The sequence below is a fragment of the Mandrillus leucophaeus genome, unplaced genomic scaffold (assembly GCF_000951045.1).
Source record: "Mandrillus leucophaeus isolate KB7577 unplaced genomic scaffold, Mleu.le_1.0 Scaffold167, whole genome shotgun sequence".
Taxonomy (NCBI): Eukaryota; Metazoa; Chordata; class Mammalia; order Primates; family Cercopithecidae; genus Mandrillus; species Mandrillus leucophaeus.
Genome location: NW_012101665.1, coordinates 349,388 through 368,333, shown reverse-complemented (window position 1 = coordinate 368,333; position 18,946 = coordinate 349,388). Strand labels below are relative to the sequence as shown.

Sequence of the window (18,946 nt, the reverse complement as noted above, 5' to 3'; positions counted from 1 at the left end):
GTAGAGATGGGGTTTTGCCATGTTGCCCAGGCTGGTCTCGAACTCCTGGGCTCAAGTGATCCACCCACCTCGGCCTCCCAAAATGCTGAGATTACAGGTGGGAGCCACCGTGCCTGGGCGGTCACAGAATTTTGAGTAATAGCTCATACCCAGTATTTCTGCTGTCTCCAGGTGTCGCTCTGGAAACATCTGGGCCGTGAAAGTGAACACCGCTGGGGACGTGAGCACCACAGAAAGGCCGTGGGGCTGGGGAGAAAAGAAACACAGTGACCAGCAGATGACAAAGCTGTTCTTCCCTGCGTATTCTAGATATTAAGTTACTTTACCCCATACTCTGAGCAGGAGAGCATAATGAAGTTTTCTTTTTAGCCTTTCCCTTCCTGCCCTAACTAAACACAAGTGGCGGAATAAGATGTTTTGCAAGTTAATAAAATATTCAAGTCTACTTAAAAGAGTTCTTGTATTAGCAAAACACCAACATTTTACTTAGCACTAAAGCTATCCTGAATATCATTTTATTTCTGGTAAGATTCAAAAGGTACTGTGGATGTCTTATTATTGACATTATTTATTCTACAGTATGGCAAACAGACTCCTCTTTCAGGATATTTTTATAAAGTTTCTAATTGATCAGGAGCTTTGCAGGCTTTGATGAAAAAAGTTTCCAGTTGTTTTGATTCTCTATAATTGGGAATTTACTCTTGCTTCCTGATATAGATTCATTTTATTATTGAGCATAGCAAAAGTTATAACCTTAAAAAATAAAAATAATTATACTTTCTCGAGATAAAAATATATTATGGAAATTGGGAGGATTATAATATTTAATTAAATAATTTATTCTTATGATTTTACCACCAGTGGGTGATCCATGTTGTAATCCTTTGCTTTATACGTCTTCACTAAACCTGAAATTGGGTAAGACATTCCATGGCTAGAAAAGAAAGAAAATCCTTATGTTGATACACAGTTATCAATATTCAAGTCAACAATAGAAAGATACTGTTATGGGGATGCCTGTCACAGTCTCTAGACAGTATCATTACCTGAAAAAGTGATATGTGCTGTTTTCTTGGATAGAAGGATATATTATGATGTCTAGGATATGTATGTAGTGCACTCATTAACAAAACCTCTGAAAATGGTCAAATTCAAATGCTTATGGAATTCTATGATATTAAAAAGTATTGATCCAGAAGTAACTCCCTGAACCCATTAATTAACATTATGATCTCAAAGACTGGGGAATTCACTTTGAAGTTTCTGTAATAAGCTCTGGGCATGTGTTTTCTGTTTTTTCCTGGCAGCTCCTTGGCAGTGTGCTCCCGGATGATGTCAGGGGAATTTTGTGAGTCAGGATGTGCTGTATTTGATGACGTGCAAGCTTGACCCACCAGTGATCTGCCCCACCAGTAACTGACAGATCCCTTCAAATGTTACATACTCATGGAGTCCAATCAGAAATGATTATTCTAGCCTGACAGGCTATGTTAATCAGTTCTGGTTTGACTGATTTCTCTGGCCTGAATTCTACCCTAAGGATTTGTTTAGATTTAGTTGACATCAAGAAATGGCATCATGGTTTTTGTTTTTACTGAAAAATTCTTTTTTTCTTTTCTTTCTTTCTTTCTTTCTTTTTTTTTTTTTTGTGATGGTATCTCAATCTGTCACCCAGGTTAAAGTGCAATGGTGTGATCATAGCTCAATGCAACCTTGATTCCTGGGTTCAAGTGAGGAAGGATCCAGCCACCATGCTCAGTGAAAAAATTTTTATATCCTCCTGAAATATTGATGAACAAATAGGAAAATATTATAGTTTTTTGTTGTTTTTGTTGTTTGAGTTTTTTTGAGACAGGGTCTCACTCTGTTGCCCGGGATGGAGTGGTGCAATCCTGGCTCACTGCTGCCTTGACCTCCCTGGCTTAAGCAATCCTCCCTCCTCAGGATGACTGAGACTACAGGTGTTTGGGTAGCTGGGACTACAGGCACGTACCACCACACCTGGCTAATTTTTGTATTTTCTTTTGTAGAGATGGGGTTTCACCATGTTGTCCAGGTTGGTCTTGAACTCCTGGGTTCAGTTCAAGGGATCCGCCCAACTCGGCCTCCCAAAGAATTGGTATTACAGGTGTGAGCCACCGCGCCCAGCCATGGGTATTTCTTCAGGCTAGATTCCTAGAAGTGAATTGGTGGGCCAAGGGGCATAAATATTTTTCAGGCTCTGGGCACATTTTGCTCACTTACTTTTTGGAAAGGTGTTGCCAATTTATGCTCCCATCAGTGGCAGATCATCAGAGGCTGATCATTCCTTGCACTCACCCTAGCAAAGGCCTATTCTTAATTTTCAAAGTTCAATGGTTTTCAAATTTAAAGCAACATACCAATAAAGTTTCAATCAAAGAGATTAATTCTGGGCTATTGACAAGCATTCTGATCCCTTTCTTTTGTGAGAGATTGGGGGAAAACATCCTACATTTAAGTTTAAAAAATCCACAACACATGGTGAGTATGTGGAGAAATCAGAACCTTCACCCACTGCAGGTGGGAATGTAAAGCAGCACAGATGCCGTGGAAAACAGTCTGTCAGTATCTCAAAATTTAAACACAGAATTACCATATGACCCAGCAATTCCGCTCCTACATATATAACAAGAGAAAGGAAAATCTATGTCCATAGAGAAGAAACAAGCTAGATACAAAAGACCACATATTCTATGATTCCATTTACATGAAATGTCTAGAATGGGGAAGTCTACAGAGATAGAAAGTAGGCTGGGTGCAGTGGCTCATGCCTGTAATCCCAGCACTTTGGGAGGTGGAGGCGGGAGGATAACTAAGGTCAGGAGTTTGAGACCAGCCAGGCCAACATGGTGAAACCCCGTCTCTCCTTAAAAAATATTTAAAAATTAGCTGGGTGGTGCATATCTATAATCCCAACTAATCAGGAGGCTGAGGCAGAAGAATTGCTTGAACCTGGGAGGTGGAGGTTGCAGTGAGTCAAGATTGTGCCACTGCACTTCATCCTGAACAACAGAGTGAGACTCCGTCTCAAAAATAAATAAATAAATAAATAAAAATAAAAAAAATAAAAGAAAAAGAAAGTAAACTGGTAGTTGCTAAGTATTGGGGAAGGTGGGGGGCTTGGTGGATGACAACTAGGAGGTATGGGATTTCTTTTTGGGGTGGTAAGATGTTCTAAAATTGATTGTGGTGATGGTGGCATAACTTCGTGAATATATTAGAAACTAATGTTCTGTACATTTTAAATGGGTGAGTTGTATATAGTATGTGAATTATACCTTAAAAATATGTTATTTAAAAACCCAGTAAACCACATTCAATTTAAAAATACATTTAGGTTTCTACTTTAGCTGGTGGTGGAAAAAAGAAAAAAAGAAAAAGAATACATTTAGGAACATAAAGGAATACATTTAGGAACCACATTCAATTTAAGAATACATTTAGGTTTCCTGGTAGTGGAAAAAAAAAAAAAGAATACATCTAGGAACATAAAGTTAAATTTCTTCCTTCTATAGCATATTTAAATTTTACCACCTGTCCTGAATTATAAACATTAAACAAAATTTTAAAGCAATAGCTTGAGTAAAGAAATGAAATCTCAGATTTGCTCACCACAGATGAACACCAGCATTTCCAAAGCCAATGCCAGCAAAAGCACTTGCCAAGTGCATATGAGACCTTGCTTCAAGATCATCGGGATTTCTGACAGCCCTGTGAATGATATAAACACCTAACAATAACACGTCAACATTGGCAATTCCTACAGAATAAGGAGCTGCCTTAGGGAAAGATATAGGGGCAAAAAAGAAAAAAAAGAAATGCTACTAGGTAGAAAGAAAAATTAGGCAAGTTATTCAAATGATGCCTTGTCTTCTAAATGAAAACTGAAGGGAAACATATTTTCTCATCAACCGTTTCAGCAAAAGCATAATAAATACGCTGTCAGCTGCTCATGTGATGTAAAAGCGCCGGGGGAGGCAACACGCTGCTCCCTGGATGGCGAGGGCCACTCCAGGAAGGTGCCCTGAGACTCATTCTTCTTCATTTGTCAGTGCTGTTGACGGCCCTGTGAAGGGATGTAAACATTCTCAGACGCCTGGGGCTACCTGCCGGCCAGGCCAGCGCTCTTTCTCTCTGAGACACTGCCTCCCATTGGACCCACTAGGGGCCTCTTGGTCCCTGTGGTTGCTGCGCCTCTATGCTAACATTATTGTGGAAGTGGATGTTATTGTTGAATGAGCCTTAGCTTGCTCTGGGTGTCCCCAGTGCCACTTTGGAAAAGTAAATTCTCAAAAGCCCCTTTCTGATTGTGCATAGCCTTCCTGCATTTGCTGCTAAAACCTTGCCCCAGGGAAGAAGCCTGAAGACTGTCAAGGGAACCTACTTTTCATGTGGGCTTTTTTGCAATTTTGCCTTGCGTAAGAGTTCCTGTTGCGAAATAAAAATGCACAGCCTTTTCTTCTCCTTTCATTTGAAATGATCCTTTCACGTGGAATGGTTGGGTGTTCCTGCCTCCTTTCCGAAACCCCATGTTAGTTCCTAATTCCCCCAATGACAAGGTGAAGTAGCAGATGATGGAGCTTTCAGCCTTTCCTCTGTCTGTCTCTCCTTATCTCCCACCGCTGTGCCACTGCCAAGCCTCTGTCCCTGTCAAACAAACTGGCTCCCCATGATGCGTGTCTGCTTGGACCTAGTCAAGTGCTGCTGTGCTGTCCTGAAAGTCCCCCACAAACCTGAAATAGTATTGGGTTCCTTCCTGCTGCTCTGCTACAAAATGCAATTCCAAGGCTCCTTTATCAGTGGAGCTTCTAGCTCAAGGCCAGAGGAAGCATTGTGCTCATGTCTAGGCCTAGCCTACCTGTGGCTGTTCTGTCCATTACGTATAAATACAAAAGTGAGTCCGATTTTGAGTATGTCCTAATATCTCAGGTATCAGCTTTCATCCTAAGTATATCTTTGCTCTCTCAGGAGCTGATTGCTATTTGCTCTCCCGTAGCTTATAGCTATACATGTATGTATATACTTGTATTCATAAATCTTTTACAGCCTCTTAGGGATCTTTTTACATTTTCTGCCTTTTATATCTCCTGGGACAGCAATGTCTACTATTTTCTTTTCTTTTTAAAATTGAGACAGGGTTTTGCTCTGTCACCCAGGCTGGAGTGCAGTGGTGCAATCATAGCTAACTGCAACCTCAAACTCAAGGCAGCCATCCTCCTGCCTTGGCCTCCCAAAGTGCTGGGATTACTGATGTGAGTCATTGTGCCCAGCCCACATTTATTTGTTAAGTTTAGTTCATTTGAGTTAACTCAATGGATGGATTCTGTGTGTCTTCAGACGGGGCCTGGATGGGCGTAGCCAACATCTGCCAGCGTGGGTCTCATTTCTGCCCTGGGGAGCCAAATCTCAAAGGACACTGCCCCTCATCCTAGCTTGGCTCCTAGTTTGTCCCCTGGCTGTCTTTGCCTTTTAGGAACTGAAGGACCCAGTTTTCATCTGCCTGTCCCTTGGGTCCCTCCAGAGGCTGCTGGTGTCTGGGGCTTCTGCGCATCCACTGACTGCTTTTCTGGTGAACAGACCTGCTCAGGATATTTCAGGCTCAGGCATGTCATGTTTCACGTGCTGGCAGAATGTGGGCCTCCTGTTCTATTTCTATCCCCTTCGGGGTGACATACCTCTTCAGATACTTAGCCACGATCCGCAGCGCGTGGATAGCCCAAATGTCGCTGATTGGGTTGCTGCCCTGGTACGCAGGCCGTGTGATGGGATTTGAAGGGCAGGGGCTCCGCAGGTGGTAGGGCAGGGCAGTGTATGACTCCAGGGCATGGCTAACAAGAAATATTGAAAATACACAGATGGAAAGCGTGGTCTTCCTCCTTCCCTCCATTTAGATGACAAACTGTCTTGGAGCTGTTTGGCACTCAACCCACAGTGGATATATTACCTAACACTGATGATCTCAGTACATTCTACCAGCCCACCTCTTGCCTACAACAGCCATTACTTATAATACAAATTAACACAGTTGAGTTTACATTAACAGCATTACAGTATTTTTGAACAGTATGTATAAAATTACATATGGACCTTTTCTAGTGTCAATACATTTTTATGGTGTTGAATTATATATTTGAGCCACAAAAAAAGCACTGAATCTAAAAAATGACTTCCTTGTGGAAGATATTTACCATTTTATACCTTGCATTGATCAAATACCATATTGCCAAAGGTGGGTCATAGCTACACCAGACTCCTATGAAAATTACAGTGTAATGAGCAAGAACATAGACTTTGGGGTCAGCTGCCCAGATGTCAATCCTGGAGCTAGATATTTCTGCTGTGGACCTGGTGTGAGGCAGTATCCTTCTTGTGACTCTAAGACAGGGATAAATAATAGTACTGGTTCGTGATGTGGCTGTGAAAATTTGATGAGTTGACACATGTAAAGTATTTAGAATAGTGCCTGGCAGATTGTATACCTTAGTATTCACTATTATTATTAATTCTTGGCCTGAAGAAAAAGCAGATCTTTTCCTCTCATGTACCCTAAACTCAGAGTTTGCTATTTCAAGAACTAAGCTTCAAAGCTGCCTCCACCTGCCGGTCTGCCATGGCTTCTAGCCCATCAACTGCAGAAGAGAACAGACATCACCGTCTAGATCAGTGATGCACTGGAAACACAGTGTAACATGAACTATGGTTCGCATGAATTATAGTTTTCAGTATAATTCCCCATGGGGGCCTCTGTAGTGTTTCTGGGACACTCTCCTTTCACTTGACTGTGAAGGGAGATGACACCATGTTTTGCACGAAGTATAACTTTCATTTTCCCTAGAATGGAGGAATTACTCTCTTCTACATATGAGAAGCAGATAATGATTTTTGGACAAATCATTAGAAAATTGTTTTGGAAATTAGTTTGTAGATGGATATGAAGGCCTTGTGGTTCTAAGCAGGGAATGTATGAATAATGCAAGAATGAGGTGTCCACATGGGGAAGTTGGGGTGGCCGGTGAGGCCACTGTAGTCAGAGTGTTTCCTCTGTCTTGCAGCACATCTAGACTGCATCTAGATCCCAAATCCAAGCGCAGATTTGTTTCTCAGGGGCGGACTCACTGGGCTGAGCTCACAGGAACTACGTGTAAAGCCTGGAAGTCAGCTTAATACTTTACGACAAGAAACGTAACTGCTGAGCAGACATCTGAGTCTTCAAGATGGCACCTTCTCTCCCTACAGTCAAGCCGTAGGATGGCCACTTTATGATCAGAAGTCCATGGAGTCCTAATGAGGGGAGTTATCTCGAAGATTTAATACATGGCTTGTCTACCTTCAGAATAGGCCACTGGGCCTTAAGGGCAGATTCCTCGGGCCAGGTGTTCTTTCCTTTGGGCAGTACTTGAAAGAGCAACTGCCATTATTCTCCTGCCTTCTGAGCCCACTCCCGACTTTGATTGACAGTGAAGTCTTTGGGCCTGTGAGTTACCCACTTAAGGGTGACTGCTTTGGGTCACGATGTATTTATTATGCACTTTACAGTTAGGAAGGATAATCTCATTCCCCTCATTTCCAGGTTATTAGGGGACAGCTCATCAAAGTTCTGACAACATTGACCAGAATGGAGTTAGACACAATTTTCTACAGTCTCTTGGCAGGCAGCATAACATAGTGAGGGAAGCAGAACGTGGCCCTGAGGGACCTGGATGTGAGTTCTGACTCTGTCACCTCCTGCTTGTGTGACAAGCAGTATACAAGTACTTAGGATGTGACAGTCACTGTACAGGGATGTGCAGGCATGTGCCACCATGCTCGACTAATTTGTAAAAAACTTTTTTTGTGGAGACGAGGTGTCACTTTGTTGCCCAGGTTGGTCTCAAACTCCTGGCCTCAAGTGATCCTCCTACCTTGGCCTCCCAAAGTGCTGGGAATACAGGAGTGAGCCACTGTGCCCAGCCTGCACTGTTTTTAAAATACGTACCACTGAGGATGAAAACATACTGTGACGCCACACATTTTAAGATATGTCCTGATTTCGGAGGTGTTAAAATGTGAAAAAAATGTGCACATGCACATAGATGAACGAGAGTCATTTGGCACATGCTGAATGTGAAGTGCCTGTGGGGACTTTATGAGGCCTGGAGCTCAGGAGCAAGGTCTGTGATAGAAATACTGATTAGGGGGCCATCGGCACAATGCAGCTGAAGCCGAGGGAACATACAGTAAGACTATGGGCAAGTCACTAAACATCTCAAACCCAGTTTTCTTGTTCAATAAAACAAAGGTCCCGTATCACACAGAGCTGCAGTGAAGTGGCGATGTATGTGAGGTGCTGACACAATGTACATGGTCTGGGGGTGCTCTGGAGGTGTTAGCTATGTTCCCTGCCCTCTTCCATGACATGAAGCCTTGGGCATTGCCTAGTTAGTGAGGCCATAAAGGTAGCTGGTGTGTCCCTGAGACACTGCACACCAGCTCCAACTGCCCCCTTAGTGGCATCCCTATGGCCCTGGTTGTGGCTAGGGGGGGTCCATCCTGAAGAGCAGGTTTGTGGCCCACACCAGATGTCACCTAGTCACCAACCTCTAAAGCTTGAATGTTTTGATTTAGGGCAGGTGGTAATGACAGCCAAAGCTAGGGGTGTTGTGGGGTGCTAATCAATGAATACTTAGCATGTGCTTTGAGCAACAAAATACTATCCATAGACCCAGTACTAAAAAAGCCCCTCCAGGCAGCACCAGCACTTACCAAAGCACATCAAAGCCACTGTTGGCGACCACTCGGGCAGGCATGTGGAGGGTGTGCAGAGGATCAATCAGTCCCAGTGTGGGTTTGATGGCTCTCGAAGCGATGCCTAAAATATAAGGATTTTCAGTAGAGGCTGAAGCCATGGGCATCATTTTAAGAAGGCAAATGACTTCAGGATAATAAATCACCCTAAAAATAAAAATATGAGAAAAGGTTCATTTTCATGTAGTGAAGCAGCAAGGAGCAGCAGAAAGTGATTTAGAGTCAGAAGCCTGGGGTTTTCAGTGGTGTGCTGGAGCTGGCTCCTCCTGGTTTCCAAGGGCCATGTGTATGCATCTCTTTCCAACTCTTGGATGAGTGATGTCATTGGCCATGGTGAGAGTATTTACACCACAGAAATGGGCCAACACTACAAGTCAGGGCTTACTTGTTTATTATTAAATTCCAGAGAGCCAGTTTACTAGTACACCACTGGTCCTCTCTCTGCAACTTACTTTGTGTCTTTGGGCAAGTCACTTAGCCTCTCTGAGTTCTCTATAAGATTAGACTATAATAGCACAGGGCCTCCAGCTCTCATTGAGCTGTCGTAGGGATCAAATGGAGAATATTAGGTAAAAGTCTTTAGAAACTGTGAGGTAGAATGTAAGTGTTGGCCATTATTATCGTCAACGTAAGAAATGTCAAAGGATAGTGCAATTTAATTTTAAAAAGAAAAGTTACTAAAAATGTGCAGTTAAATGTCAATTTATTCTGCTACAAAGATCTGAAAGTAGGATATTGAGCCAGACTAAAAAGAGAGACATTTCTACCACATTATCCAAGAGTCCACGACAGAGAAGACAGCATAAAAATGACTAAGAAGACAGAAAGCAGAACAGAGGTTACCTGGAAAAAGGACTGGAGGGATTGCTGGGACGCAGCATGAGGAAACTTTCTGGAGTGATGGGAATGTTTTGTATCTTGATTGGGGCGGTGGTTACATGAACATATATGTTTGTCAAGGCTCATCAAACCAGAGTCTTAAAATGTGTGCATTTTATTATACAAAAATCACATCTCAATAAAGTTGATTTAAAATGGAAAAAATACATCAGAGAAAGGAAACAGTCATTTATCATTGATATACAGTCACTAACTTGGGCAGAGAATAGCCAATTAAGATTCATGGCATTTCAATATGCTTTCAGTGGTAATTCTCAAAAAGAAGTTTATTACATTGTTTCATATTTTTATATGTACTTGGAAAAGGAAAGAAAATGTGTATATATACATACCCTTTCCTTGACTCCTTGATTTTTTTCCTTTCTTTTTAAACTTGATAGAAAATATTTAACATATTTATAGGGTACATGTGAGTATTGGTTACATACATAGAATGTGTGATGATCAAGTCAGGTTATGTGGGATATCCATCACTCTGAGTACTTTTGGGGAACATTTCAAGTCCTCTCTTCTAGCTACTCTGAAATATACAACACATTGTTGCTGACTATCATCACCTTACTCTGCTATAGAACATTGGGGCTTATTCTAACTGTATCATAACTGCTTGATTTTTAAATATTAGGATTTAAAGAAGAGTGTGGAGTTGAAAGGTAAGAGAGATAATTCAAAATTATGGGCAAAGTTCTTACCAGTTTTTACTTTCAAGTGTTCATAGTCAAAAATGGCAACCCCAGTAGTTTCACTCCCGGTTCCTGAGGTAGTTGGCACTTGAACAAAATAATATTAATTTTAATAAAGCATCTAAATAAAGGTTAGTGGAGATACCTAATTCAGCCTTAGGACTGAGGAACAAAATTAGAGAAGGAAACTTTGCTGACCCTCTTGTCTGCATGATGTATATGAATTAACATATACATATGGAAGCCTGACATGTATGATGTCTATGTCTGAATTAACATGTATGTAAATCTAACATGTAGGATGTCAGTGTCTGTGTTATCATGCATGTAAGTCCAGTGTGTATGATGTCTGTATCTGCATTAACAGGCATGCATGAGGTCTGTATCTATATTGGCATGCATGTATGTTTAGCACGTACATTGATGTCTGTGCCTGCATTAATGCACTTGTATGTTTGACATGTATCATGACTGCTGGATGAATGTTTATGTTGTTTAATATGCATAATATCTGTGTCTATATTAATATGTATGTATATTTAATATGTATGTGTGACCTCTGTATCTGTGTTAGCATGCATGTATGATGTCCATGTCTGCATTAACATACATGCATGTTTAGCATGCATGTGTGTTTAATATGCATGTCTGTGTCTGCATGAACATAGTCATGTTTAATATGCATATTGCCTGCTTCTGCATAAATATGAGTGTCAATATGTATGGTGTCTGTACTAACATATATGTGTGTTTAATATGTATGTGATCTCTGTATCTGTGTTAACATGCACGTATGATTTCTGTGTCTTTGTTAACATATATGTATGTTAATCATGCACATGTGTGACAACTGTGGTGTATTAATAGCAGTGAGCTCTGGGAACTTCAGGCTCCTTGGGGGCCAGAGCTTAAGCAGCTGCAGCTGGGTCAATGCAGGCTGCCCGGCACCTCTGGTAACAAAACTCATATTTGCTCTCCCTAAAAGACATCTTTATTCCCTCTTGGCAGCAAGCACAGTGACGCTCTGCCTTTGCTGGGCTCCGTGGTTTTGTGGTTCTGTCAAGTTTCTAAACTTTACTAATCACCCCTCTGTGTGATGCTGACACAGTTTCACCAGAGGGTTCCATTTGCCAGACACCAATTATGCTGCTCCCTGCTGATCCCTCATTCACAACACAGCAGTTCATCTGCCATCGACTTACTCACATCCCATCACAAGGCCTCTTCACAATGGGCAGGAGAGGGGAGAAGAAAGGGCAAAACTTTAAACTGAGGATATGTCCCAGTTACCAGTTAGTGCATGTTAGCTATAAAACTTTAAATAGTAATATGCTAGCAGCCATAAAAATGGCAGAGAAGAAAAGACCAGAAAATCTCAAGGTCCCCTGCGGAACAAATGAGCTATTCTGATTTGGATTTGTATGTCTGTGCCCTGGGTAGCCACAGAGCAGATGTCACCCAGAGTGATGGGCCATGCTGGCCACATGTCCCAGGGAAGAGACAAAGCCTGAGGTCAGCTGAAGAGCCATTATGTAGAAGAAAGGGTTGAGTCAACACCAGAAAAATAACAGCTAATGTTCTCCTTAAACTCTACAGTGGCTGGCAAAACAGAACAAAACAGAGAGCAGTTTAGAGGACAAAGCTGCTAACAGAGGGATCTCATCATATGTCAGTGATGACCTTCCCCCTTTTCCACATGGTGACCCCATAGCTTAAATCTGCAAACTTTCCTTCCACTGACCCAAATTGTCTTTATCTATAGAATAACAAAGATCAGAATTTTAAAATGAATGATTGGTCTCCAAACAAGGCATTGATTTGAAATGAACAAACCAGAAAACTTTAGAAATGTATATGTTAAAAGGACTGGCTTGCATCTTTCTTAAGACCTTTTGCTAACTGCAAAATAAAACAAAGAAATAAACAGTCTTTACCTGCAATCAGAGGCTTAAGAGGCACAGACACAGGCTTTCCCTTGCCAATGGGGGCATTGACATAATCTAGGAAATCAGAATGAGGGCTGGATGCATACAGATTAGCAGCCTTACAGGTGTCCATGGTAGAGCCGCCACCGACAGCAACATAGGCATCAAAAGCTCCCTTTTGGGCAAACTCAATAGCTTCCATGAAGCTTGGAGAAGGGAAAATAAAAATCATGATGTTATATTTTTCAGAAATAAATTGCCATGCCATTAACTAAGGCTTGGGGTAAGTTTTGTGGGTTTTTTTTTTTTTTTTTTTTTTTTTTTTTTTTGAGAGTCTCACTCTGTCGCCCAGGTTGCAGTGCAGTAGCACAATCTTGACTCACTGCAACCTATGCCTCCTGCATTGAAGTGATTCTTCCACCTCAGCTTCCCGAGTAGCTGGAATTACAGGTGCCTGTCACCATGCCTGGCTAATTTTTGTATTTTTAGTAGAGACAGGGTTTCACCATGTTGGCCAGACTTGTCTTTAACTCCCGACCTCAAGCAAACTGCCCGCTTTAGCCTCCCAAAGTTTTGGGGTTACAGGCGTGAGCCACTGTGCCAGGCTGGGGGCAAGTTTTAATCAACAGTTAGCTTCTGCTTAAAGAAACAATAACAACAATACAAGAATACCTTGCATCCGTTGGTTCCACTCTCACATTATCATAAACCGTAAAGGGGATGCCATTCTTCACTAGGGAATCCATAGCTACTTGCACAGGAGGGAGCTGGGAAAGGTTCTTGTCTGTCATCAAGCACACATTTTTAGCACCCATGTTTTGTAGGTCCTACAAGAAAACCTATGTTAGGTTCAACTGCACTAGAACTGCAATAGACTCTTCTGGCAAACTCACATTGTACATTTTTAAAAATAGAGGACGTGATTGTTGTCAGTTAGCATGTGTCTTATGAGATATGTAACATTTACAGTAGGAGACTGTAGACATCTCGAATACTTGCCATTCCCACTTCGTTTGTAACTCCTGCCCCATATCTAATATTGGAAACAGCCATCTGAAAAAAATAAAAAGGTATAGATGTAGGGAGTATTTGAGAGTTGACCAATCCATTTCTAAAAACCTGAAATGCTTTCCTGTTGCCTAGAGCATAGAGTATACACTCCTTAGCATGGTCTTCCAGGTCATCTTCCGTCTGGTCTCACTTAAAGAAGTGTGAATGCAACACACTTCCTTCAGCAAACCTCAGCTCCTGTCACATTTGAATGACTTGTCTTTTCCCAAACACATCATAAACTCTCAATTGTTCCCTTAGCTTCAAATGCCTGCCTTCCTCTATCTCCACCCGTAAAATAACTCTCAAATGTCGTACTTTCTGTTCATCCACCCACCCTTGCATACCTGCCACCCAGCCAACGCTACTGTCTTCTATATTCCAGGCACTGTGTAGGCTCTGGTAACTCAACGATGAATAAGAGACACATGGCCTCATAAAGTTTACAGATGAGAGAAAGGCTTTTACACTGATGGACGATGGGTCATGTTTGGCCTGAAATATGTTTTGTTTGATCTGTGTTATGTTTAAATTTCTTTTTTTTTTGAATTGACTAATAACTCTTAAAAATTAGAATAAAAAAACTTAATAGGACTATCTGAATTTCACTTTCTCTTGAATAATACAGCAAACTGGGAATGCATTCCCATATGGCAGTGATCTTATGAGGTTGAGTGGAGTCACACCTTAGATGGGGCCTGTGTCTTCAGTGAGCTCGGCATGGTATCACCCAGCCTGGTCATCTGTAGGTTAACCATCGGGCCCCCGGTGACATTTTAATTAGTAATTCCTGAAGCCGAGCGCAGTGGCTCACATCTGTAATCCTGGCACCTTGAGAGGCTGAGGTGGTCGGATCACCTGAGGTCAGGAGTTGGAGACCAGCCTGGCCAACATGGCAAAACCCTGTCTCTACTAAAAATACAAAAATTAGCTGGGCATGGTGGTGTGCACCTGTAATCCCAGCTAGTCAGGAGCCTGAGGCAGGAGAATCGCTTGAACCCAGGAGGCGGAGGTTGTAGTGAGCTGAGATCACACCACTGCACTCCTGGGTGACAGAGCGAGACTGTCTCAAAAAAAAAAAAAAAAGAAAAAAAAATCCTGGACTAGGAGGAGACAGGGACTTAAACAAATAATTATAAGTAGTTATGTAATTACAGTGTGACAAAAATGCACCTGAATTGTTACTTCACTTTGACCTCTTTTGGGATTGTTATCATTACAAAACTAAAGGTTTAACATATAACATATATATAGCAGAATTTGTAGAGCTGGGAATTTATCCTATTTTAGTGACTGTACAAAGACAGCACTCTAGACATTAGCCATGATCTCAGAAGGTTTATATTCCATTATACTAGCCAGGTACTTTGCTAAATATGGTCCGATCAAATAGAGATTATGGAACATGAATTAATAGTAGATTTAAAATAAAATAATTCATTAGCAAAATATTCTAGTTTTATTTTTTCTGGTCATTCATAAAAGAAATAATGGATTGAGTGAATATACCTCAAAGGCATAATCTGTTGTTTTCCCAGAAGGTGAAAGTCCAGGGGCTAGAAATGTAAAATTTAGCATCAAAGTGAGTCTTTAAAATAAAGCATAAATATTGTTATTTGATAGTAAAATCCAGCAGTGAACATAAGTATTTCCTTTGAAGTCTTACCGAAAATATATTGTTTTCAGGTTTCACTGTTGCACATCAAATTAAAATCAATACCTGCATTTTAAGATAGAATGTAATGTGGCCGGGCGCGGTGGCTCACGCCTGTAATCTCAGCACTTTGGGAGGCCGAGGCTGGCAGATTACCAGGTCAGGAGATCACGACCATCCTGGCTAACATGGTGAAACCCCGCCTCTACTGAAAATGCAAAAAAATTAGCCAGGCGTGGTGGCGGGCGCCTGTAGTCCCAGCTGCTCGGGAGGCTGAGGCAGGAGAATAGCTTGAAACCAAGAGGCAGAGGTTGCAGTGAGCCGAGATCATGCCACTGCACTCCAGTCTGGGCAACAAAGTGAGACCCGCTCTCAAAAAAAAAAGAATGTAATGCTAACTTGAGGCTAAATTTGTTAAAATAATAAAACATTTCCTCCATTATAATTAAAATATGTGTTTGAAAATATAATGTGTAACAATCCTCTAGAAAAAAAATCCCCTAGTCTAGAGTTGGGTTACTATTAGAAAACAACTACTAGAAAGTTCATGAATTAGAGACTTGCTTACACTTCTTATAGCAACTGTGATAACTTGTTTGAATTAATTTTTTTAATTCATAGGGATAACTTACCACAGTAAGATATCTACATTTCTCAAGCTTATGCATATAAAAAACGTATTTATCTTGGTGAAATTTAATAAACTTTTTTTTTTTTGAGATGGAGTTTCGTTCTGTCACCCAGGCTAGAGTGCAGTGGCAGGATCTCGGCTCACTGCAACCTCCACTTCCCAGGTTCAAACTCTTTTTTTTTGAGATGGAGTTTCGCTCCGTCACCCAGGCTGGAGTGCAGTGGCAGGATCTCAGCTCACTGCAACCTCTGCCTCCCAGGTTCAAGGGATTCTTCTGCCTCAGCCTCCCTAGTAGCTGGGACTACAGGCGCGCACCATCATGCCCAGCTTATTTTTGTATTTTTAGTAGAGACAAGGTTTCACCATGCTGACCTTGTTATCCACCCGCCTCAGCCTCCCAAAGTCCTAGGATTACAGGCATGAGCCACTGTGCCCGGCCTAACAAACATTTTTATAAGGTGCTATTTCTTTGCAAAGGATTAGGTTTTAATTATGGTAAAAATGATTTTCTGTCATATTGGAACAATGAAAGGGACCTAATTAAAGATTTTTATCCTTGTTTTTATCTACTTATTTATATCAATACTGGTCAGTCATAAGATAAAGTCTACAGAACAATTTTCACTATGCTTTTTCTTTTTTAAGGAAAATAGATCAGAACTAGACAACAATCTACCTTCAGCTCCCTGGGTGCAAAGGCACCCTTAACCAAAACTCACATTTATTTGATTCCTCTAGGCTTAAAAAAAAAAAAATCTGTCCAGGTACAGGAGCTCAAGTCTATAATCCCAACATTGTGGGAGGCCGAGGTGATAGGTTTGCTTGAGCCCAGGAGTTTGAGGGTACAGTGAGCTATGACTGTACCACTGTACTCCAGCCTGGGTGACAGAGGGTGACCCTGTCTCTCTCTGTGTATATAAAAATCTATTATTCCTGTTACTAAATTTTAGATAAAGACGTAAATATGACCCTAGGAAATAATGAGAATATCTTTCTGTAAATTATTAATTTTAATCCCTCAAATAGGAAATTAACTAATTGTTGAAACCAACTAAAAATTCGAGAAAATCAGCTGAAGACAAAATTCTGTATATGTTCAGAAGGGCCTTAAAAGCTGGACATGTTTCTGCCTCATAGATGGTGGTTAATGATGGACAGGGAGGTCCCTTGGCTTGTCCTGAAGGGTAAGTCACTCCTTGGGCAAGAGAAAGCCCTTGGTCGGTTACTCTCTCTGTTCTAACTCCCCAACCGGCTTCTCTGTGGGTTTCTGCTTAGGATCCTGGATGGTCAGCCTCTTTCCTTTCCAACTCTTGCCTTAATGTTTAGATCTGACCTTAGAAGACACAAAATCAGTGGTTGTGTCAGTAATCCATGTGACATTCTAAGGACATGCTGAAACTATGTTGAGTTTCCTGCTGCTCTGTGGACCACAGTGTTTGGCTTTGGTAATGATTAAGATGTTGTGGTAACTGAAACTTTGTTATTATTTTTAAATATTAGGAAATACAATATTATTTTAAATACAATATTATTTTAAAGATTGATACAAACAAGTTTTGTTTTTCTTTCTAGGAACCACCTTGTTCTTTAACCTCCAGTTTTTAGAGATGTTTTAGAACCTTCCAAAGGCTTCATCTTGACTAATTCTGTTTGACCAACTCAGACATTCTTAAAATCCTATCTGCATTTTTAGACTTGGCAAGTAATTAAAAGAGAAAAGTGTTATAAGTAGCATTAAATACATATTTGAGACAAACACGTGATTAGTAGTATACATTCAGCTAACTTTGTATAGAGTTACATGTTATCAATTTCACAGTGAAATGGTAACTGTTTTCATGGACCTTGCTCTCACATGCCTTGGTTTTCTTTACATACACTACCCAAATGTATTATAATGTTAAATGCAGAAACCAAAATTGTGGCTAGTTTAAAAATACAGAAGTATTACCTTGGGAGTAAGTATGAGAATGAGTTGGGCACTGGCACCTAGGGAAAATAAAAACGACAGCAAAAAAAAACCTAAGGTGAAAATAGAGACCAAAAAATGAAAAGCCTTAAGCTAACTCAGATTGTAGTCTAGTGCTACGATGCTATCAAACTGGTAGTTCCTGGCAGACACTGTACAACAGAAAAAATATATAGAGACCCAGAAATCACGACGGACAAAAAGTTGACTCAGCGTCTTCCCAGCGCTGTAGCATCATTCTTTCACGAATTCATTTACTCAAGCAATTCCTATCAAATGCCTGCGGGCAGCTGAGATAAACGCTCTGGGGGTACATGCAAGTTTAAGATGGGGGTCCCTGGTCTCCATGAGGCCCCAGCTCTTGCTGGGTTAGGAGCTGGGTTAGGGTCCCTGGTCTCCAAATCGGCCCAAGGTTAACTCTACCCGTGCGCCTCTTCTTACTTACTACCCTATGCTGGGAACTTGCCTTGTGTATTTCCCAGTGTCTTCAAGGTGGCTAATTTTTCTTCAAGCAGGCTCTAGACCCGAGCCTCCAGGAAACCTTCCTGGACCCAAAGACCTCCCTGGTCCCCATCTTTCTCTACCCAGTTGCAGCCCCGGGCTCCGAGCACTCCTCCATCCCCGCCGCGCGGCTCCCCAGAGGCCCCAGCAGCGCGCACACCCGGCGCATCCCGCGCTCCAAGGCGCCACCGCATCTCACTTCTCTCAGTCGGCTTCTCTACAGATTTCCTACGTCCTCCTCTTTGGAAACCCTCCCTCCCCTGGCTCTGGTCTCCCTTTCTGTCCTGGTTGTCTCCTATTTCTTGGACAGTCCCAGTCCCTCCTCTGGCTTCTCTTTCTCCTGCCCCCTCTCTGATCGAGGCTGGGAAGACGGTTTTATGTTTCGTTGGGTTGCGCAAAGAACCTTGTCCAGTGGTTGGGTCTCGGTAGATACTTGAGTGCATCACTTCCTCCTCCCCGCCAAAAATTCAAATCTGGAATTAAAACACCGAGGGGGAAGGTTAGGGAGGAAGGAAAAGGGTTGATCTCAGTGGCCGTCCAGATCTCAAAAATTCGAACTGTGAAGTCAAAGCAGACCAGGCGGTGAGTGAGAGCTGGCGCGAGTCGCGGCCGCCATCTAGTGGTCCCCGCTGCGCGCGCCGGGGGCGAGGACGCGGGCCAGGCCAGGCGTGTCCCTTCACGGTGGGCTTTGGTTGGAGGACTTTCCCTGCTTTACACCCTCCAAGGACAAGAAAAGTGAGGTAGAGGGAAGGAAAAAAAAATCCAAACTCAAAGTTTTCCAACGTGAACGCTCCTGGGAGCACTTGCTTCCTTCCCACCCCCCACCCC

At 41.9% G+C, this 18,946-nt stretch overlaps 2 protein-coding genes across 3 annotated transcripts in view; both read right to left on the bottom strand.

The window, feature by feature from the left end:
* ADHFE1 (alcohol dehydrogenase, iron containing, 1) overlaps positions 1 to 18,946 on the bottom strand; it is a 36,524-nt gene that overhangs the window by 11,214 nt on the left and 6,364 nt on the right. The window contains exons 2-12 of the mRNA XM_011976472.1: positions 17,600 to 17,637; positions 14,873 to 14,919; positions 13,313 to 13,366; positions 12,986 to 13,140; positions 12,323 to 12,519; positions 10,398 to 10,475; positions 8,764 to 8,869; positions 5,697 to 5,849; positions 3,634 to 3,732; positions 856 to 934; positions 150 to 246 (exon numbers count right to left, since the gene is read on the bottom strand). Of these exons, the coding sequence (XP_011831862.1) occupies positions 150 to 246; positions 856 to 934; positions 3,634 to 3,732; positions 5,697 to 5,849; positions 8,764 to 8,869; positions 10,398 to 10,475; positions 12,323 to 12,519; positions 12,986 to 13,140; positions 13,313 to 13,366; positions 14,873 to 14,919; positions 17,600 to 17,637 (1,103 nt within the window). The remainder of the gene's footprint in view (positions 1 to 149; positions 247 to 855; positions 935 to 3,633; positions 3,733 to 5,696; positions 5,850 to 8,763; positions 8,870 to 10,397; positions 10,476 to 12,322; positions 12,520 to 12,985; positions 13,141 to 13,312; positions 13,367 to 14,872; positions 14,920 to 17,599; positions 17,638 to 18,946) is intronic.
* The window catches only part of RRS1 (RRS1 ribosome biogenesis regulator homolog (S. cerevisiae)), a 16,388-nt gene continuing 9,854 nt past the window's right edge, over positions 12,413 to 18,946 (bottom strand). The window contains exons 2-5 of one of the 2 annotated variants that reach the window (XR_001005651.1): positions 14,873 to 14,919; positions 13,313 to 13,366; positions 12,986 to 13,140; positions 12,413 to 12,519 (exon numbers count right to left, since the gene is read on the bottom strand). The gene's annotated coding sequence lies outside the window, so the exon portion shown is untranslated. The remainder of the gene's footprint in view (positions 12,520 to 12,985; positions 13,141 to 13,312; positions 13,367 to 14,872; positions 14,920 to 18,946) is intronic. The other variant, XR_001005652.1, reaches the window with a different exon arrangement.